This window comes from Homalodisca vitripennis, chromosome 5, assembly GCF_021130785.1.
Source record: "Homalodisca vitripennis isolate AUS2020 chromosome 5, UT_GWSS_2.1, whole genome shotgun sequence".
NCBI lineage: Eukaryota > Metazoa > Arthropoda > Insecta > Hemiptera > Cicadellidae > Homalodisca > Homalodisca vitripennis.
Genome location: NC_060211.1, coordinates 173,764,404 through 173,788,375, shown reverse-complemented (window position 1 = coordinate 173,788,375; position 23,972 = coordinate 173,764,404). Strand labels below are relative to the sequence as shown.

The 23,972-nt window shown below is 32.3% G+C and overlaps 1 protein-coding gene across 2 annotated transcripts in view; it reads right to left on the bottom strand.

The window, feature by feature from the left end:
* Positions 1–612: 612 nt before the first annotated feature.
* The window catches only part of LOC124363197 (zinc transporter 9-like), a 50,873-nt gene continuing 27,513 nt past the window's right edge, over positions 613–23,972 (bottom strand). Inside the window, exons 8-15 of one of the 2 annotated variants that reach the window (XR_006922527.1) lie at positions 19,323–19,461; positions 17,897–18,052; positions 13,169–13,280; positions 11,430–11,640; positions 9,043–9,235; positions 8,831–8,948; positions 6,442–6,521; positions 613–5,327 (exon numbers count right to left, since the gene is read on the bottom strand). Coding sequence is in view for 1 of the 2 variants with exons in the window: in XM_046818357.1 (XP_046674313.1) it covers positions 6,477–6,521; positions 8,835–8,948; positions 9,043–9,235; positions 11,430–11,640; positions 13,169–13,280; positions 17,897–18,052; positions 19,323–19,461 (970 nt within the window). In the remaining variant the exon portion in view is untranslated. The remainder of the gene's footprint in view (positions 5,328–6,441; positions 6,522–8,830; positions 8,949–9,042; positions 9,236–11,429; positions 11,641–13,168; positions 13,281–17,896; positions 18,053–19,322; positions 19,462–23,972) is intronic. The other variant, XM_046818357.1, reaches the window with a different exon arrangement.

Below are 23,972 nucleotides of genomic sequence, written 5' to 3'. Positions count from 1 at the left end.
TCATATGCTGAAATCGTTATTTCTATAGAATATTAAATCAAAGTTGTGTCTTCAGCTACAAAGAAAATTAAAAAAATGGATTTTATTCAACAGCTGGTGAAATAAATATGTAAAATGTAAAGGCTTGCGCATCAACGTCCGAAGCATTGACGGTATCGGCAAGCAGGTGTTCTGAGGGTTAATAAATAAATTTAATAATCAAGATGTAAAATGAAAAATTAGAACAGTTCTCTTAATTTTCTGGAAAGTTGGCATTTTGTCGATACACATGCATTTAGCCAGTCATGCATTATTCACTTTTGAAATAAAATTTTTTAAACTTGTTCCTTAGTAATGAAACATAATTTTACTAATCAACAATTACTGAACTTTGTCTACTAGCCGACATAACATGTCATTTATCCATAGCAAGTACAATCTAGCTGTTACTTTTGGTATAACGAGTTATAGTGACGGAATGGATGAAATGTAACATCCTCATCTTTACATTGTACATGGTTTTGATTTTAATTTGTGTACTAATTGCAAAAGGGTATTAATGCTATGACACAGTATTTCCAGTCTAGTTGTTATTCAGAGAAGAGAAAATTGTAAGGTAAAATAAAATAACAATTGAAAAAATTATAGCTTTTATTAACAAAAAGAACAAACCATTTCACTATGGAATACCATATATGACGATTATTTCTAACAAATTATGGTACAAAATCCATAATAACTAGATGCAACATATTCCTATTTGTAAATATAGTTAAATATCAACGTTGACAGTCGTTACTCCTGGCATAATCTTAACTACTAAGTTTTTCTATTCACGGCACCTGGGATATAATGTTAATATTAATTGTAGACAAAACAAAGTTCAAAAGGCTTATTGACAAAGCTTTAAATATTTTGCTACCAGAGTTCTTGTTTTAAACAATATAAATTATGACACGTTTTCATGCATTTGGTGAAAATACTTTTTTTTTAACGATTTTGTAAACAAATCAATAGAAAATATATGAACGTTCATTGAAGTTTATTAGTACAACATTTTAAAACTTTACATATAGAAAAAATTGGCCTTTCTAAAACTTGGAATACTGGTAACCATAATGATTTTAGTCTCATAATAACAATGTTCAATCTCTAACTCTATTACATCTTCATTTTCAAAAGTAGAATTATCGTGGGAAATGGGTAATTTTAACTACATAAGTAATACATGTACTAAAGCATTTTGAATTTTCAATATTGATTGATTGTTCAGAAAAATGTATCACAACATTTTTTACTTCATTGTTACCCATTTAAAAAGCATTCAGTTTACAAAAAATTTCAAGAGTGTTTTTGTGCTAAATAATTACATAATTAGAAACAAACATCATCTACCACAATTCTTTCGCTAAAGTCTGAGAATAAAAGTGTTCAACCCTGGTTCTGCCGGTTTGGTACCGAGTAGTACCGACTAAGTCCTTTTTTTTATTCAAGTCGGAATTTTAACATGAAATTTCATGTAGTAACTCAATTATATATACTTTACAACCTATTGGTATTCAGATTTTTATTCTGCTGTTTGTGACCTGAATTTTGTATTTACGAATACCGTATTTGATATCAGCTGTGACGCTACATAGTCTAAAACATGGTCAGTTGACGCTGCGCCTTGAAGTTTTTAGTGCTGAAATAAGTCAAATATGTATATTGTATGTCTTTAGAAAGCAAACTTGAGTACATTAAAAGTCCATAGTTTTTTTATTACCTTCTTACGTGTGCCTTAATACATTTTTGTTGCTGAGCAATGTAGAATGAAAAAATATTCTATTATTTGCATAAAAGAGTAGTATGCTTTGAGAAGTGATTAATAATTGTAATTCCATTTTTATTGAATTTTTGAAAAAAAATTAGTGGAGAATATTTTTTGAAATTTTAGGAAAAATGACCGGCAGTTTCAGTTAAAGTTTAACAGTGCTCTTAAGAGCCACAACTAAGGATCACTTTGGTGCAGCTAGCTCTTAACAAATGTGCATTGAACATCATGATTTTACTGAAATGGTCTCCAGTTTTGTTCACTAAGAAAAACGTTAAACCTTTTGCCATATTACACCCATGCTGAATTTTACACGATGTGTCACTCTAAAAGTAAAATTTTTATAACGCATTCTCTTTCAGAGTTTGTGTGTAGTAAAATTACTTTATTGCTTATAATTTTAAAGGAAACATCTTTTGAAATTTTTTCTGTATAGCAATTATTATCGAAGATTAAAATAAACAGTTGGATGTACATTAGTTGTAACTACTGGTATAATTCACAAAATTAAAAAAAAGGAGTAAAGTGGTTTAAGAATTAGCATTGTTCTTAGTGATAAAATCTACACTGGTTACTAGACAAATTATTACTAGGTTCTTCTCAAGAAATTCTCGTTACAACTAAATTTATGACCATCTTGAATATTATTCTATGCACTATAACATATTATTTTTAACAGATTTCTTATATAGGTATGATTCACAGGCCTATTTCTGTCACCATTAGTACCTAGGCATGCCCTGAGACAACACCTTCTTCTCAGTCAAGGTCAACTTTGACATAGCCAAGCAACTGCAGCATGACTATTAGCTCAGGAAAATTATCTACAATTTAACTGTAAAATCGATTACAAAAGTTTGGGTATGTTATTGTCACACATCCGTCGACTCACTTAATTGCTTAGGTAACACATATTGTTGAAACCTATGCGTCAAGGCGATCAAGAGCACAATGTGTTTAGTTAAGGATGGTGGCCATTTTGGAGCTGATGATACAAACAATCCGATATTTTCACTCAAGTACAAAAACTTGTGTTTCACTCCAACATGGTAAAATCGGAAGACCTAATGTCATTCAAATTGTAAACAGGACATCCTACGTAATAAAAACCCTCACGTATTTGTATGGTAGCATCAATGCTTATTTTTATTTTTCTCAACTTTAACACACATAGTAAAGTTGTATCAATACAAAATTTATAATTAGAATACAAATTGTTGCTCTTTAATATGTTCACTGACAATACTTTAATAAACCAATCTTTGTTACAAAATATGTTTTATTAAAATCATAACCCTAAAACATGATTTCCCTGAAAATAGAAAAAGTAGGACCATTTTCTTATTGCTCCAAGAGAAGTAACAGGCATTTAAAGTAAAACATTTAGGCAATTTTGTAATTAAGCTGAAATAAAAAAGGTTGAAGATAAAAATGTGACTTTTCACAGTATGTACATGAATTACAGCTTCTGGGATGCATGTTTTTTTTTATTTATTGCTATCTGGAACAAATTATTATTTTTAATTAAATATAATTCTAAAAACTGTCATGTTTTAAATATTTTTTCTTAGGGAAAAATTAATTATTTATGAATAAAAACACGTTGCTTCCTCCAGCCATTCGTCTTGTATAAGACGTCCAAAAAATTGTATTTAATTTTAAAAATTTTTTTCCTACTTTACAAAAACAAAGTAATTTCGGAAACAAAGATAGATAAAAAACATTCTAAATAATTTTACAATAGGCAATATTAATTTATGATTAACTAATGAATAGCGAAATAAATTAATATTGTTGTATAGTATAAACAGTAATGCTGGATGGGTTGTAAAAAATAGGAGGGAATTTAATTACTTAACCCTTTTAGTGCCATGTCATTTTATGAATTTCTGTGCTAAAAGTGCTGTGGCATTGTATTACAAAATGTAGAGTTTTAGGAAAATGTTGTGGTCCTTTAATTTTTAACGTATTACAAATCAATTTGAAATACAAAAATAAAGTTCTGACTTGCAACTGAAAATGTATCTATACATTTTTTTTGTAATTTTTTCAGAATTGTCAAAGTAATAAGGATAAAAATCTATATAAGTATAAAATTCCTTGTATGCCAAAAAGTTTTCATTTTAGATATGTGGAAGCAAAAATGTTATGTTTTGTTGCATTAATACACTAAACGACAATTTTACAAATGTTTAAAAACTATGTTGCTTTTAAGCTATTATGCTCTATATATACAAAATGTGAAAGAATAACTTAATACAAGGCATTCCAGACGCATAACAAGCTTTGCTGAGGTTGCACGCAAAATTTCAAGTCACCCATTTCATTCTAGATATCCTGTGGACAGACAGACAGACAGATAATCTACAGAAAAGAAATTTCTACATCCTCCCAGCAGACAGATATTGAGTCAGCTATTGAGTGATAGGCTTCAATGACGCTCAGCCAAATTCCATGCTTGGAGATGCACCATCACAGAACTCATTCTTGCCAATGTAGAAAATGGGCATACTTTAGTAATAGTGACAGTTTCATACTTAAATAAAACAACTCTCAAAAGTAAAAAATACAAAATAATTGTTAATGTACTTTTATAATTTTAAAACGATGATTCTGTACACATCAATTTGCTTGATACATCATCCTCAGTACCATTCAATAAAAATACGTTGAACTGTAGTTTTAATAAAAATTTGGAATTGCTGTATCTACCATATTTTATCAATTTCTGATATACAAATATATGAACAGTCAATAAGTAATTACATACATAAAGCATTATGCATTTTTATTGCGACCATGGACTCAATAATCAAGTGAAGACTTTTTACAGAATTTACAACTAAATATTGAGTTCCATCAATCAAAGTGATAATGAAAAAAGCAGAAAAGAAATAATGATAAAATATGTTAGAATATAAATAAACACATAGCAATAATAGGTGTGTAAATTGTAAAATAAAAGCGGTAAGTCAATAACATATCCTTAAATTATAACCTAAACAACAACGACCAAGCACGGAGATGACCATCTACAGTGCTTTATAAATCGCTGGTTACAAAATAAATAGGTAGTATTACATATACTCTACACTATACAGTACCAAAACGGGTTTTATTTTTACTACACAAATAAGTCAACACAAACACTGAATTGTTCCCGTAAAATTATAAAGCTTTATTTCTTATCTCAAAAATACACTTTATAACAGACTAATGACGACGAGCTCGATAAAAAACACACATGGCTGATTTATATTTCATAAAAATAAAAAAGCAAGATTGTACACCTAAAAATTGGTAAAAAATAAGTTAGGTAACTTTTAACAACACAGGGGAGATTAGCTAGCGAATAGACATTAGAGTTGTACAGACAGAGGGAGTCATAGTCTGGAGTAGACAGCACGCCTGCGTGACAGCCATCGTGTTAGGTCGGGTGGAGAATGGAGCGGAAGATTCTTTCATCTGTCGACGGGGTGAGGCTTGACGAGAACATTCCATGAGGAGATCACAGCGCCGCTACAACGCATTTTCTCTGGGTTGACAGAAAATGGGTGTGGTAAAATTAGTACGATAACAGTTACGTTGGTTCTTTAAGGAACAAATAAAATATAACGATGACATTATAACGTAAATGAATATAGGATGTAAGTTGGAAACCTGCTGGATAAGCATGGATACAGCAGTAGTACAGCGTACTCAGATGAAGATTGAGAGCTTGCTCTATCTTCGAGTACATTCTAAGCCAGTGTAGGAGACTAAACTCAATTACTGAAACTTTCCCGGCTAAGAAGATCTTGATAGACATCACAACATGATCTATCTCTTTGCGAATCACGCTGATCATCCGTCCGTGACTCCAACGTCTTGCGCTTCTTCATGCAACTGACGATAGACAGATATCTTGAAACACTACATGTATTATGAGCTGTCATCCTGTCTGGAATTTTTGTCCGCATCGCTACAGGGTTGCCTTCTCTTGGAGAAGCTGCCCCTACATGATGTGAGGTTGAATGCAGGACGTGCTTTCTCTACTGACCGAGTGAAATGACATTTTGGACTTAAATAACACAGTGGGTACAGCCGCGAGAGCACCTAGAGCACCACAGCGTATGCTACCTGAGGAGGATCGCCTCCTATCTGGTCGTGCTCGATATTACTTGTTTCACAACAAAAGGTTCTTTCTCTGAATCCAAAATTGAGAGCTTCCCGCTATCTTTTGGCTTTATACAGTGTGAGACTCGTGGGCCTTCTCAAGGTCTAAGACCTCAGGCCCCAACAACTAAATGGTCGCTAAGGCCGAGGTTAACCACCCTTACGATCCCGGTGTTTGAAGCTTACGACTGCTCATAATGGGTGAAGCTTGGGGTCATTTCAATACGGCTGGTTCTTAAGGGCTTTAAATGCCTTTCTCTTACTAAGTAAATAATAAGATGTGAACAAACTGGAGCAAGTGTGAGAGTTGCGGACAACTTTATAACAATGCTGAATCATGGGTTAATCTTTTAAGGAGTAAAATCACATAAGAGAGAGGAAACATGTATATAATGTTTGAAATCAATCAATTACAGAAAAATAATAAAATAAATAATAACAACATCTTATAACTACAGAATTCTACTTTATAATATATCAAAGATAATACAAACCTATCACAGCATCTTCATTAATATAAAACAAGGCTTTACAAGATTTCCAAATCACAGTGTCTCACGTCAGGAAATTTTTTCTGTAACAAAATTCAAAACACTAGTTAGTTGTTTTATTGAACTTCAATTTTAAACATTATTTATTTAATAGTGCGCAACATGTATGATTGAGTTGAGCCACAAACATAATAGTATATAAAAACATTTATAGAAATAAAACAGAAAAAGCCTTGCACTAATAATTAAAAAATTAAAAGCACCTAAATTATACATTCAATCCTTAAGGTAAAATATATTAAAAAGCATGAACTTATATGAAATTCCTAAAGTAACTGCAACAACTCCATTAAAAATTAAATTTTTTTTGACCCATACATTGTTAAAATTGACAAATCTGACAAAAAAATACATTTACAGAGACAATCTATGACAACTGAATTTTAATTTTATTTAGCTTTTTTAGAACTAATAAGTGCTTCAGATTATTCTTTAATGTACTCCAAAAAGCAGAAATATTATTCAAAAGTCAGATAATATTCCTCTTAAAGCGAATATACTGATTCAACTACCATTTTTTCTTGATTATTTCTATTGGTTTATTTAAATTGAAGTTTCTATCTACTACAGTAGGACCTTGATATATCGAACCTCAATATATCGAATTCCTCGATAAATCGAAGTTTTGTCATTCCCCTTGAATGTCCCATTTACTTCAATGCTAATTTTACCTCTACATATCGAAGATTTCAAGTAAATAACCTCAATATATCGAATTTTCGCCAATAATTTTGCCTATTTTTTACCTCTATATATCGAAGTTTTCTTATAATTACCTCAACATATCGAAGTTTCAGTTTATCAACGAAACGAACTTTAGTACTGTATTGTCGTGTTGTGCAAACAAACAACCATCAAAGTAGAGTAGGTACCGTATTTTCCATGTCGAGACTTGAAACCCCTACCACCAACACTCCTTTGTTTTCTGTAGACGCCAGTGGTGGATCACCACTCCACCCTCAGTTTAATTTGGACGTTACCACCACGATTAGTGCGAGTAGATTTTTTTTAACAACAGTAAATAAGTTTTGCAAACTCTTTATAACATGTACGTAAGCCTACATTACAGTAGCATTTTAAACATTTAAAATACAGTACAGTAGAACCGTATTTCAGACTTGTGTATTTATACTGTACAACATAACTTTTTAAGACGTTACAGTATTTCATATTCATATTTATGTAATAATATTACTTTATACGTTTAGTTAAAAAATAAATAAATTTAAATTGATGTATAATGTACTTGTTTAATTTCTTATTCACATTTCCCGATAAAGTAATGTACGATTCTTAATTGTACTGTATTATTGTAGTGGGTGTGGATCTCTATATATCGAAGTCTGTCAGAGTTAACCTTGATATAATGAATAATACAACAACAGTTGTAAACCTCTATATATCGAAGTCTGCCCCAAACAGCCTTGATATATCGAACCCCATTATATCGAAATTCTTGATATATCGAAGTTTTGTAAATCCCCTTGAGGTTCGATATATCAAGGTCCTACTGTACAATAATTTAAGGATTGCGTAATTTTAACTTCAATAAAAATAAATTATTAAAGCTTACTTTAAATTTTGTCTCCATTTCCACTTTTAACATAGAAAAAGGGATTAAATTTGTCTAATTATATAATAGTAACTTATAGCATCACTAAATTGTTTTTAGTTTGTTCAATTTATACAAGAGGATGCATCAATTTGTCCTTCTGTTTTTGTCGTATAATTAATAGGTTATCATAATTTACACACAAATATTCTTTTCTATTTCCTTCAGGCACCAAAGTTGATAAAAAGCATGGACCCAAAATAGATCCCTGTATAACTTATCACACATGTATGTTATATCCTAAACTATTACGTTAATTAATTTTATAACAAAACTCCACAAAATTTCCAACAATTAAAAAGTTTTTGATAAAGTTAAATGTGATAATAAAGATGCCTTAAATATTTATGTGAACGGCTTTGTAATTTTCTAATGGTTTATTTTACAAGAATACAATCCTAAACAATAACAAAGAGTTAAGAAAATACTTATCTATCAGCAATCCCTCATTCCTTCATGGTGATAGTTTATGAAAAGTATGTGAAAACCTTTAATGTTAAGAGACCTCAAATTCTACACAGACTACTTTCTCAAGGAAGTGAAAAGTTTCTGATGTCTAAAAATGCAAATATTAGTTTTTAAAAGTAGAAGTACAAAAAAATCACTGAGCTTTTTTCAACTTTTGACTTTCTGTATGATTAATCCTATTAAGTTTGGATGAAAAATAGATACCTGTAGATACAAAAAATTTGCCCAGATTAGATTTGGAAAAAAATATACTTACTCTAAGTTTCATTTCGATCCTATCGATTTCTCCTCCCATCATGTCCACAATGTTTTCACTGTGTTTCAACATGAAAGCTTCGAACTCATCAATGTTCTTGAAGTTCCTCACCTCCTGTAAAATGTTTCGTGGTATTACTTCAGAGCGTAAGATTAAAACCATAAAGGTATCTCGTGTAAATATCATTTTGGAAACAGAATTTGCTTACCTCCAGTAACAGATTGAGATCTTGCTTATCCAGGTAAGACCTTGTCAGTTCTCTTCCATCAAAATCCACCTCAGCCTTATATCTAATTAGTGAGTTGCCCATGTCAATGCCTTTGACATCGTGGATGGCACGGATCATTACGTCTGACTCCAGTTCAGTGTTTATTTTCTCCAGATATTCGTGTGGAATAGACCTTTAACATAAAAATGATACATACTTAGAAAAACATCAAGTTGTCTAAAATCAAGGTAACATTGGATAGCATTATGAATGTATCAACATCAACAAGCGATACAAAAAGGCTAAAGATGAAATCAATACTTGAACTTTTAAAAACGACTGAATAATTTTAGCTTCCTTAACTCATTATCTATCTACGCATTGAAAGCCCTACGCAAACTTTCATCCCTGAAATCAAAACCACATGATGGTATTGATGTTATCTCACCTACTCTTTTTAACTGCCAGTAAGTCTTCTGGATCACTTTAACAATGTGTTGCCAAAAATTGAAAACACGCAAAAGTTGTTCTTAAATTAAAGAAAAGCAAGACAATTTATGTCAAAAATACAAATTTATGTCAATTCCTCAGTTACTTCTGACACAGTGACAACACAAAAGCTGCATTTGTTACAGTAGGAAATGTAAAGAATTAAATGTTTTATACGGCTGAACATTTTACATGCATAGATTACTTTTATAAATTAAATTTAAGAATTTTAAAAAATATTGAGAACCAATAAACATACAGAATTTCGGTTTGTGGTCAAATTTAGATTTGTTAATCCCTTTCAAAAGGTATCACATATGGGCATTCAAATTTGAAAGTTTTGAGTTGGGGGGCCTTCCAGAGAAAAATATTTAAAATTTGAAATACACTATAAGCAGTTTTTATTTGTCTGGGAACATTACCTGAGTACTTTACGATCATCCTGTATAAGATATAGTTTAGGTTTAGCCTTTAGGTTTATTTATGATCAACTGCTTTTGTTTTTCCAACTGCAAAAATGAGAAGTTTTTGTCTCAGGCTACAACTGTGTGGAAGAAAGATGAATTTTGTCAATATTTCTTTAGTATATAATATCAATTTGCTTATAGAAACACAATTTTGCCTCCAACATTTTTTCATAAATAAACAAAAATAAGAGAAGGGTTTGGGGTAATAGAAAAAGAATTTAACAATTTAGATGCTTTAAACGTAAATGAGTAGTGGGAACTAATGAATAACAAAGGAATTGAACAGTTCTTTTTTTTATTGAACAAATAATCAAATTGAATTGAAAATTATTTTCTAAAAAAATTTGATAACAAGCCAGGAATAGCTCTCTCTTTATTATTTTGATGATACAGTATGTTGCACTCTTAGTGATTGGTACCCTAACCATAACTGACATAGGTCAAGTTGCATGCTCTGGCTTCTAAGAATTCCAAACATAACCCTCTGGATTTTTTTCTGGGGATCCATAAAACATTGAATAGAATAGGAGAATTCAAAATTTTTTCATTTGCAACAACCGATAACTGTTGCTTCAATCATAACTGATCAAATGATCAAACACGATTGATCTAAAGTTTATTGTACTTATAACAGCTTAAAGTGTTTAGTTTGGTTATTTAGTTGTATTTGATATAATACATATTTTTCTCTCTGATTTCAATTTTGAGTCTATGATTTCAACTTCAAGTCTCTTATTTCAACTTCAAGTCTCTTATTTCAACTTCCGAGTCTTTGATTTCAACTTCGAGTCTCTTATTTAACTTCGAGTCTCTCATTTCAACTGAGTTTCTGATTTCAACTTAGTTTTTTAGACTTCTAATTCACTACCGACTACAGCTGCAATGTCGAGCCAAGATGCTGACGCCGTGTTTGTGTGTCGACATTATCGTGAAGGGAAGTCAATTTCAAAGTTTTAAATATAGCTTGTATGCAAAATTCCCATAGAACATTGGAACCATTAGGCCCACCTCCATGATATCATTTAATTCATTATCACTCTATTTGGCAGCAACGTAGCAATACAGTACATTAACATGTAGAAGTGGTGCTTTTATGTTTATTTGCCATAATTAAACATACAAGTAAACTTTGCAAATCGAGTATTCATTCCAACCCCTTGTGTTTTGTCCATTCGGTACAGTGTGGAGTACAAATATATTATACAAATATATAAAACACCTTATTACAACAAAACAAAGATTTTTTAATCTATAATTGGTATTGAATTATTTTTTTATTTATTCAACTTTTTAATGACCCAGTATTTTGTTACATATTAAATATTTAATAAATAAACTTACACATCTTTGTATCACAAATCATGGAGAAAACGGTCAATAAAGTGTACGATTCATGGATATTTCATATGTTATAAGGTAGTGTGTACTAACCTGCCCACCAGTGCGGCAACATTGGTGTAGATGATGAACGATGCCACACAGCCTAGGATGCCTCCCACGATGAGAGAGCCAATGGCGTCAGGGATGTGGGAATTATAGTGAGCGGAGAGAGCCATGCATATTCCAGCGGTGGCCACTCCCACTACTGCCGCACAGTCTTCTAGTAGCACCACGTTCACGCTGGGGTCACTGCCTCGCAACACTGTTACAGAACAGTACATTGTACGAGTGTGGCCAACTGTTAAAGGCCGGGACACACATACCCACACCGTGCCCGACACGTGTGTCGGCCGTCATACAGTGAAAGAATTACAGCACAGTTTTCAACCTGCAAGTTCACACATGTCCGCACGGACACCAGACTGTCGTGGCCGCATCGTCACCGACAGTTGAAGTTTGAATTCTGACAGGCACGGTGCTGTCTAAGAGCGGCTCAGTCATGGATATAGACATTTATTAAAGAAGTGAGGAAGAGTTTTTTTACAGTAAACTAGTAATGCTTTCTTACTGCACTAAAATTACTACAAAACACATGAGGTGTCATTAAAAATTTTTTAATTCTTTTAATATTATAAAATGTTTCTTATTTATTTTAGAGCAATAAAATTAAACTAATGTACAATACATTTTTTTCATTTAAAAATAACAAGAATTTATTTATTTTGCACAAAACTATATTTATTTAGGATGTATTGAAATTACTTGTCAAAAATCTCTCCTGTATTTTGTAAGGCTTAGATTTAAAATGTTTCTATTACCTTTCATATTTATTTTATTCTTTAAACTACAGTAAGTCTTAAAATTAAAATATTTTATTTGCAGTCATAAGGTTTGAGAGTATGAAAAAACATTATACTCTAGTATGTATTTTACAAATATTTACTATGTGTTACTAGTTATAATAAAAAGACTAACTAACTACTTTTAGAAACAGCTAATTTAAGAACAGCATATTTTGGTTTGTTTCAGTCCCATATTTCTTATGGTCTGATTCTTTGGGGTCATGCAACATCTGTGAGAGATCTTTTGTTGATTCAAAAGAGAGTTATAAGAATTATTTGTAGAGCAGGTCCTTTTGATCATTGCCGACCACTTTTTCTTCATTTGGGGATATTAACCGTTATCAATCTTTATATTTTTCAGGTATTAGTATACACAAAATCTAACCTACACTTATTCCTTACCAGGCAAGACATACACGTACATAATACAAGAAATAAGTTTAAGCTCAATATTCCTCAGCATAGATTAACTAAAATTGGTTCATCTCATAAGATAAATTGTGTAAACTTTTTTAACAAATTAGATGAGTCTGCGCAAGCAGTATCTCTTACTGTGTTTAAAAGTAAGCTAATGAATTGGCTGTTGAGTAATCCATTTTATACATTAGCTGAATTTCTCAACTGTGAAGTAGATTTAATGTTCTGTTGATTCTACATTGACATGTCTTATGCAGAGCTCTTATATGATTATTGCATAATTGTACTTTCATATTTCATATTTTATAATTTTAAATTATGACGATGTATTTTATTACTGTGCTTTAATATTTTAGTATTTTAATTTATGACAATGCCTATTTCATGTATGCAAATGTGATCAATGGCAATAAATAATTTGATTTGATTTGATTTGACCTTAACTCATACTAAATTTAACTAAACATGTTTGTGTAGATGTAATGCTCTCAATGATACGTCAACACGGACATTATAAACTACATCACTCACCATATTCTGCGAAGGACATGTTGCACTTCTCTGCACCCTTTTTAATTGAATTATAAGCCACGAGCAGAGTAGCTCCTTCAGATGCTAGCGACCCGCCAAGAATCAACAAACCCTACAACCAGAAAGTATAATAGTAGTACTCTGAATTATTGTGCAACATGTTATTGGAACAAATATTCTGAAAAAAACAAACATCATCATTTTAGAAGACCATAAGAACAATACGGAGATTAAACACCTTAAACAAACTGGTGTGACAATTTAACACAAATTTAAAGGCTATAAAATGTATTTTCCACAACTTCTTATTCACTTTCCTAGTAATTTCAAGGAAAATTTGTATGAGAATATTCAATATTTTACAAAAAGCACATGAATTTCAGATTAGGACGAAATAAGACCAGCCGAGTATAATATCATAGCGGGACCGATAAAGCTATTTCACAAAACTGTAATATTATTCAAAGACATATTATATTTAAAACCAAATAATTTTGGTGGTCGAGTACTGGTATCAAAGAAAAAAAAACAAATTATAGAAGAAAAGAATTTAAATGTTGCCGAAAAGAGTCAATAATAGAAGACCCGTAGGCTAAAATTCCTTGTTTTTGTTATATGCAATCATCCTTAGATACAAATTTGTACTATGCAAGTTATGAATGAGTTAGTATTCCCTAATTAATTATTATAACATAGCTTATGGTTGCAAAGACAAAGCGTCAACATACTCATTGAAAAATGTTGTGTTTAATTAATTAGCTGAGTGTTAGCAAAGCCTATAACTCATGTGGCTGGAAAAATTTCATTTCTATCTTTCTGTCTGTCCGTCTGCAAGATATCTTGAAAAGAAACAAGACACATAAGACTTGAAATTGTGCATGAAGCTTCATTTCTACGTGAGGAACACTGAGTTTCGAATATGGTACATGTCACTCCATGGGATTTGGTGTGTTTGTGAATATTTTCAAATTGCTCTTATGTGTAACCAAGATACTTCCTAAAACTTCTTTTAGGAAGTATCATAACAGATAGGGGCACAATAAGAGAAGAGATAGGAAACAGAATATGGAAGAGTGGAAAGTTTTTTAATATGGTGAAGAAGATTGTGTGGAGTTGGAGCATTGGGAAAGAATCAAAAGTATTGATGTATAAATCTTATTTCCAACCAATTTTATTATATGGAGCAGAGACGTGGACGTGGACTAAAAATGATTTAAGCAGATTGCAAGCTGCAGAGATGAGATTTTTAAGAGGGATAGAGAAGACTACAAGAAGAGATAGAATAAGGAACGAAATAACCAGAGAAAGATTGAAGGTAGTTTCACTGCAAGAGACAATGGAAAGAAGAAGAATACAGTGGATGGGGCATGTGAAGAGGATGGGAGATAATACAATGCCTAGAATAGCACTGGAGAAGGAGGAAAGAGGAAGAAGACCAAGAGGAAGACCGAGAGGAAGATGGGAGGATCAAGTGTGGAAAGACATAGAGAGAAGGGGACTACAGAAAATGCAGGTGGAGGAAGAGGAGACCTGGAATGACAGACAAAAGTGGAGGAGGCTGTGTACGACGACCCGTGATAACGGAAACGTCAGATGATGATGATGATGATGATGATGATGTATCCAAGAAAATAGCAGAATAAATAAATTTATAAACAATCTCAATAAACCCTTAAGAGACTTAAATATGTGACATAATAGGACATCTAGCTTAACTATACCAACATATGAAACACCATTTTATACTGACTAGTTGTGTAAGCTTTTATTATTTAAACACTGATATAAACCCAATTTAATGGACAAAAATCTGAATGTATCATGTGGCAAGATATGTCAAGAAAGATTTTATATGTAGAATTTAAATTTAGTAAGAAATTTAATTTCTAGAAGAATGAGTTCCATGATGCGTTATTTTTGTGCCGACTTCTTTTTTGTATGATTGTCTATCTGTCCACATGCACTTTCAGAATAAAATAAGCAATAGATTGTAATTTTTACATGAAACCTCACCAAAGCCTGCTATGAAATGTGGCATGGTATACTCCTACTTTGTTGATATTTTTCTGCATTTGTTATAAAAGTACTCTACACCATATAGCTGACAACTTTTGAGTTAGGCTGTATGGCTGGTTGGGCTGAATGATGTAATTACATTTTATCAGGATAATACATAACCAGAACACCAACTCCTAACCCACTTTTCTTGCTAATTACCTTGCTGTTAGAAATGCAAAGTTTATTACGCACTTAAAGGCTTATAGACCACTCTTATCTTGAAGTGCCATAAACAAATGATACAAGACTATCACTTGTATTATTAACTGAGATTAACTAGTCAACTGATGCATTTCTATAGTATTTGTCGACAAATTATTAATGCTCCCATATGATAACTTCTTACAATATTATGAGTCAATGTATTGGTGCGATTTATACACCATTAACCCTTCCCGCGCTACGGTAATTTGGGACGCACCATAACCAAACGCTACATATACCTCAAAATCTTTTTTTCCATAAAGTCAACGCTAATGTTGTTTTTGAGTTTGTTAACATATAAAAAGACTTTTGGGGACGAAAAAAGTATAATTTTTTTAATACGTTTATTTAACTTATGAAACAATATAAACACAAAAAATTTGACGAAATGTTGAACGAAATTTTACTGTCGTGTATAATATTATATTATAGTATATTATATGTATAGTATGTATATTATAGTTAAAATAAAACATTAATGGATATAAAAAGATCTAAAATTAGCCATCACGGTGTTCAAGGTAACGTCAACGTGTGGTATGTCTTGAAACACGTATCCAGGTGCAGGTTCGGCCGGGCGGTGCATGTCTCGCACACGTAAATGGTCTCCTTGCGTAAACCGTTGCGTGTACACACAACACATCTTCCCGTCCCCCTTTTCTCTTTTTGCAACAAAGTGTGTAACAAACCAATTTGACAACAGTTCCACTCGCAGTCCGCGAACGAACTAAACCGGCGAGTTAGTTTGTCAGTAGTGCTAGTGTCTGGCAAAACAGGCAGTGGCATGGGTAGTGCGCCGCCATTTTGCAGCTTGGAGACAACCGGGAGGTGGGGAAAACTATTACTGTGTTTTTCTATTGAGTGATTTATGCTCCAGCAGCTGCTGCACTCCACCGGCAAAACTGGGAACTACTTACTCCCAATAATAAACTCAATGTTTAAAAGCGAATATATTTGTCAACAGCGTTTTTATCTAAATAAAAATTGGCGGTTATATTTGTCAACAGCGTTTTTATCTAAATAAAAATTGGCGGTTATATTTGTCAACAGCGCGTGTGAATGGTTAATCTGGGAAGAAATGAGCTAATGAAAGCTGTAGTTTTTTCCTCTTTGCTAGTAGGAGTGTGACTAGCAAAATTATACATTGCAGACACAAAAGTGGACTCATTCTGGTTTCTGTTGCTAACTTCACGTATTGAATTATTAAATTTTCTTTTGTAAGCTTCGTATGGTTATATGTATTTACACAATTTTTTTCTTTTTAAAACTAAATAAAAATTCTGATCAGTTATATACCACATATTTATTTATCACTTTGGTGTAATAAAAACCCCAAAACTCATCTTACGAACATTTTTTTTCAAACTTATAAATTACAGCCAAACTTGGATAATTCAAACATTTTAAATTCTAGAATAACTAAAGTTTTTTAAATATGGTTCCTTGAAGTTTGGTTTATACAAATTTCACTGTACCACAAAAAGTAAATTTTTATTAACTTATAAAAATTAAGTATGAAATTTGTATTGCTACTGTATTTTATGTTTTATTCAAAGCAAGAAATTATGCAATATAACATATTCTAATCACGGTATTAAGTATTTCATATGTTTTTTAATTACATTAAAACATAAAACCAATATTTAACACTTTTATTTTTTTGTGAGGCCTTTTGATAACAAGGCTATCTTCGTTAGACACATACGTACGAAAAAAAGGCATAACAAACAATAAATGTGTTAAATATTGGTTTTATATTTTAATGTAATTAAGTTAACAGTAACCAATATAAGCTCTATCTACAATATTTCATATGTGTTTTTCATAATTTAATCTCTTGTTTTATAGCTTAAGTATGATTCCATCTATGTAAAGTGTATATTTTTGTAAAACTAGATGTAATTTAATGAAAAGTTACTATCACATTTTTCATATTTTACCACAGATATTTCATTAGCATGTTCGAAATTTAAAAAAGTAGTGTATTAAAAAAAATGTCAAAATTTTAATACACTAAAATGCTGTAACACTGTTATAATGAATTTTTATGTTTGCTCTAGGATCAAAGTATAGTAAAATGCTGGCCAAAAATGTTCCATCTAGTTTTTCAATATAGTACTTCCACTTATAAGTTCATCATTATTATATTCCTTGTTTTATACTTATTGGATTTCTGGTGCTCTATTTTATTTTTTGTGGAATAATTGTTTTATTTTCCCATGTTGGTTTAATAATAGTTACACTTTATTAGTTATAGGGTTTTTATAAAAAATTTTTATGCACAAATAAAATTACCTAGTATAATAACAGTAACATTTTTCACACTCATCATATGATTTTATTAAACAACTATATATAAAAAGTGTTTTATAGAGTATGTACGCCAATAATCAAATTGAAAAAACTTGCATATATTATTAAATTGAGTATATACTAAAAAGAATACACTATCAGGCATATACTTACCCAATAGAAATTCTCAATATCGGAAGGATTCAAGAGACCCGTGACTCCGTGGTACAGAGACAGGCCGGTGCCCACACAGAAGATACCCACTCCAGAGATGAGTGATGACACGTACCTCATGTTGGTGTAGCCGTACGGGTGGTCTGAGTCTGCTCTCTAGAAACAACACCAAAGTCCTACAAATGAGCTGAGCAATATAGATTCACACTTGAGTAACTCTTGCAGTGCAACCCAGCAGGGATCACTTCTGGGTGGTTTATACCTTCCAGTTGAACTTACCACTGGGCACAGCAAAAACCGATGCAACACTTAAATCTGGGCAATCTTATGAATGTCCAGGAGCGGCACATCACTCACCACAAATGTTGAGATTCTGGGATTCATGGGCAATTCGATAAGTCTAGTCTACTGTGGAAGATGATTGTTGGAGTTGGTGGTGTTCGTTCCCTAACCTTAGAGGTTCTTGCTAGCCTCAACAAGGGTGTGCCACCCCCTGCCTGCTTTGACTGGAGAGACTGGTTCAGAACTGGCCTCCCCTTCTTCCGGGGATACATACATGACTTTGAGATTAGTGCCTTAATTCTTCCTCATGGATCTCGATAGGAGGCGGTCCCTATCCCTAACCTTACCCACCCTGAATATCCTGTCACTCCGGAAGCAGCGCAAAGGTTCTTACAGGACTAAGTGCAATTTATAAGCTTCTTGTCCTAGGAGAACAAAAAAAGTCTTACAAAACAAAATCACAAAAGAAATTTAAAGAATTAATATACTCATGTTAACAACAACATACTTGCACAAATTAATTAATTCAATTTTTATTGTATGGTCTAACACTTTATTCAATATATAGTTAGTCTTTCTTCTTTCTTAGAGCTTAATTTCTTCATCATCTCCAGGCGTAATTGTCGTTCATCATTAATAGCAGTAGCAGTAGTAGCATAGTTTTTTCTTCCTATTCTCTGCTTTTTCCTTTAAAACTGTAATGTAAAATGTGTCTCTTTCAATATTTTGAGTTACTTTGTCTTGTGTTTAAATTTTATATTGTAATTATAACCCTTTCATGTATTCCTTTAGTTCCTTGATCCACCTAATTTTGCTGTTACTATTCCACAATTTCTCTATTATTTTTCTGTGAATTCTATTTTGAGCTGTTCTTAACAAATGTCCCATGAATAAAGGACATTTAAAAAAAGACTACATGAAATAATAAAATCCAAACTAAGACTGATTTTATATCGATTTCAATCATTTTTAGGATTAAAAATTGGTTTGTAGTAAAATTATCTGAAGAATGAGATTGAATGTTCTGTATCAGCTAGATATGTGACATTAGTTTATTAAAACACATTTCTAATACAGGCATTTAACCAAATTTCAACATTCTTATTAATAATCCAACAAGCTTAGTGATTGGAATAAAGTTTACCTGCACAGATTTGTGTATTCCGTAAGCAAGGATGAGCTGGTTGATTGTGTCTGCCAAGGAATGAATACACTCCGAGAACATGCTGTGTGAGCCAGTAAATATCCAAGCAAACAACTTGAACAGGAAGTTGCTGCCATTTCTGGAACATCAATGGATAACAAAAACTAACTAACAAGTCATATCCGGGTATTACACTTTAGAAAAATACACACTTTTTTCAAGCCAGTTTTATTTTTCCATAAAAGAGTACACTTACTATTCTGTACATTGTTTCCATTGATTTTCAGTCACTTTTTGTTGCAGGTGACCTACTTGTACCAATCTTCCTCAATGAAATATCCAACAAACAACCAACAGCGTTTTTCATGTCAGATTGCACATCAAATGCAGGAACGGAACACATACGTTGTATTCAGATGATGCCACACCATGTGTGGGCAACACCAGAAAACACAAACCGATATAAAATCTAGTAAAAGAACGAAAAAGAGGAATGAATGTATAGGAAAGGATTACAGAGTGTGGTATTAAACAGATACAAAAAGAGAAGATAACATACAATTGTTTTTTTATGTCTAGAAGAACTATTATTAACTGTAATGAAGCATAATATTATTTTAATGTACTTTTACGCATTACACCATGCTTTAGAACCTATTGACACTCAGTGTGGGAAGAAACTTTCCATTGAATCCAACAAATGGATGCATGGATGCTTAGTCATTGACCCAATGCTAATCTTGGATTTCATCTTGGACAACGTAAAACTTTGTGCAAATCAGCCAAGATTATACATTCTGTATCAGCAAGACTTTCTTCTTTTCCTTTGAAAACTGACCTTGAGTTTACCATTACCAAAAGCATAGCAGACTCGACTGCTTCTGAGATTTGATATTATTAGTACGATAGGCTTATAAACAGTATTTAGTATGAAGAATAAACTTTTTGTAGATTTACTAATCTTCTTGGATCTTTTAGTAAGTAAAGTATGAAATTTTATTTTAAACATTCTCTTGGTTTAATGTCAAATTCCAAGATTGATATTTTTACTGTAGTTTACTATTGTAAAAGTTGATTTTGAATGGAAAAATAAGATTTGTTTATTTTGTTCCGCTAAAGATAATGTCTGAAAATCTCAAACTTTTCAAAGAACTCCTGTTTTTAAAAATATCTATAAAAAACTTAAGGATACATATTTTAGTCTTATCCTATAATTTTGCTAAGTATTCAAACATCAAAAAGTATTCAAATATCTTAGTGTTAGTAAAATATTATTAGCTAGGGTATTTCATACCTTCATTAGGAATTTCAGCCCTAAAAAGTGAATCTTGTGCAAATATAACTACAAACTATGGAGGGATTAAAAAAATATTATATTTAGCCTAAAGCTTATAGTTGTAAGGACCTACATTGTAGAATAAACTTGGTGAACAAAAGATGGTGCAGGTTTCATTAGTGTGGCAATTCACACTTTCAAGACGTTTAATTTATTGCTCATGACTGTAAAGGCATTGCAGTGTGCCTTGGGAACCTGAACCTATTGCAGTGTGCCTTGGGAACCTGAACCTATTGCAGTGTGCCTTGTGATCCTGAACCTATTGCAGTGTGCCTTGCGATCCTGAACCTATTGCATTGTGCCTTGGGATCCTGAACCTATTGCACTGTGCCTTGGGAACCTGAACCTATTGCAGTGTGCCTTGGGATCCTGAACCTATTGCATTGTGCCTTGGGATCCTGAACCTATTGCAGTGTGCCTTGGGATCCTGAACCTATAGCAGTGTACCTGGGGATCCTGAACCTATTGCAGTGTGCCTGGGGATCCTGAACCTATTGCAGTGTGCCTTGGGATCCTGAACCTATTGCAGTGTGCCTTGGGATCCTGAACCTATTGCAGTGTGCCTTGGAATCCTGAACCTATAGCAGTGTACCTAGGGATCCTGAACCTATTGCAGTGTGCCTTGGGATCCTGAACATATTGCAGTGTGCCTGGGGATCCTGAACCTATTGCAGTGTGCCTTGGGATCCTGAACCTATAGCAGTGTACCTTGGGATCCTGAACCTATTGCATTGTGCCTTGGGATCCTGAACCTATTGCAGTGTGCCTGGGGATCCTGAACCTATTGCAGTGTGCCTTGGGATCCTGAACCTATTGCAATGTGCCTTGGGATCCTGGACCAATCTAAGACGTAACCCACAGCAACATTTTAGACAACAGACATCATATTTTGACCATAAAAGGCTTCCTAACATTGTAAGATACAGCACAACCTCCATAATCTAAACCTCATTTATCCGGATCTCCGGATTGTGGAGGTGATCTGTTATTTTTTAAATAATAAATTAAAAAACAATATTTTTAATGTATTTTTTAATACATTATCAGCATTCAGAATAATACGTACAATATATTAAAAAATTAACAATGTTATAGTAGACCTACGAGAGGTGTATAATTGTAATTTTGGAAGATGTTAATGATTGGGTTCAGACCGAACAACAGCATACAACAACCCAAATTAGAGATTGCATCTGCAGCTTGTTCTTAAAAGGTAACAAAGGCAACGAAAACAACACTGATAATGAAGAACCAGAAGATGTCAAAACTCACTCTGGTGCCATAGCGCAACTAGACCTGGTGATGTTTTATTTGGAGCGACAATCCAAACACTTCTTCTGTGAAAATATTGGCCTTGAAATGTCTGCGTAACCGTGCTTCCCGGAAGCAGTGTACCAAGGTTTATCAAAAGAGACTGCGTGTATTTATGGAAAAGTAAACTTTTCTTTTTTTTATATTTAGTTTTTTTTATAATTAATCTCTGTACACGGAAATAATGAATTGGCTGTATAATAATTCTTTTACTGTTATATTTTTAACAAATAAATTCCTTATTATCTGGAAACTATTGTGTTTTTACTTTTTTCCAGTTTATCTGGATTTTTGTTGGTTTGGATCACTTATGGTCCCAAATAATCCGGATAAATAAAGTTATACTACACATTTATTCAATAACCAATAACTTTAGGTTCTGGTGCAATACACAAGAACTCTCCCTAAGCAATGTGTTAATGGTAATTTTATGTGTTTGTCTCCAAATTACAACAGTTGTCAATAAGTGACAAGAGCTGATTAGTTCAGAAATAATATGAAATATCCTTGAGTTACTTTTCCAGTAAATAACATATTGTGGTTTAAAATTAAACCTGGGTTGACCCAGTGGTTAGAGTGTTAATTAAACTGATAACTGTTAAACCATTTCAGGCCTGTTACTGTTAAGTAAATGCTTGGTTAGAAATATGTTTTCTTATCTAACAGATCCATAATTGAATAAAACTGTTAGTTTACACAAGATCATAATATAAAGTAATATTAAAAAATAATGATAAAAATAAAATGCCAACAAAATTAAACAAAACAATTCAATTATAAAACTGTTTGGTTATTTAATAATTTTATAATTACTCTTAATATTGCTGTACTTATTTTTACATCATATATTTTTTATACAACATAAATCAAGACAAAATCATTTATTTCCTAAATAACACTTTAATAAATTGTCAAAGATATGCTTAACAAAGAACGAAAATTAAGCTATACTGTACATGTACAATAAGATATCTTATTTGTTGCAGGCTCACACCGGTTGAGTCGAAAAAAACACATAAATTGAATCAAAGGCTTTTATTTGAAAGGTTCTTAGAGATCTAAGGAACACTGGTTTGCTCTCTATTTCTTCAATTGATTTAGAAAGTAAAAAAAGAGCTTCCGAGCACAGGTCCTATTCTAAAAACATTGAACTGTCTTGAACGAACTAGATCATCCTTGTGACAACTGAAAATAAAAAAGCTATATGCTATGAACTTGGTATTTTACTGTGTTTTGTAAAAGTAAAATAAAATACTAGATTGAAACTGACCATAAATTGAAATTTTTTACACAACCCCAAGCAATGCTGATGGGCTGATATGTAAACCTAATCGTATTATGTAAAGTGTATAGATTTATAAAAACTTTACTTTTCAATAACATGGTTAAAGTTATCTTCATTATTACAGTATTGGAGTAAACTAATTGTTGCAACCATGTCGCTCCACAAAACAACAAAGAAAAATATCCCAGAAGTATATAACAAATTTTTGTTGCACCACAATCAAAATAGCCATTCATGAGCAGGGCCCAATCAAGTGGTTGGGGGGGGGGAGTTTTGAAACATAAACTCATACCTTTTATTATTAATTTAATAAGAATTCTGTTACCGTCCAAAGTTATTTTATTAAATACAGAATTTATAAAAAATAAATAGAACATCAAAGTTTAATTAATTTTCAAGTTATGATTCACCACACAGAACCACAAAACAGATGTAACCTGAACATCGCCCATTTTACACCGCCCAAACATCACCAAAACAAACAATTTCAAACAGTTGCTAGCTGAGGCTCATTCTCAAATAACAAAATCAAAATGTGTAGTGGATGTTCCAGAAAAATCATCACAGAAAATTTTCAAACCAATTCTTTTTCCTAAGGGAAAGAGACGATTGTCCCTGCACTTAGTCCTAAAAGGACCTTTGCGCCTCCCTTACTTATACAGGGTGCGGCAGCATAACTTCCTCTTTTAAAATACGCACCATTCAGTTAGTTGATGTC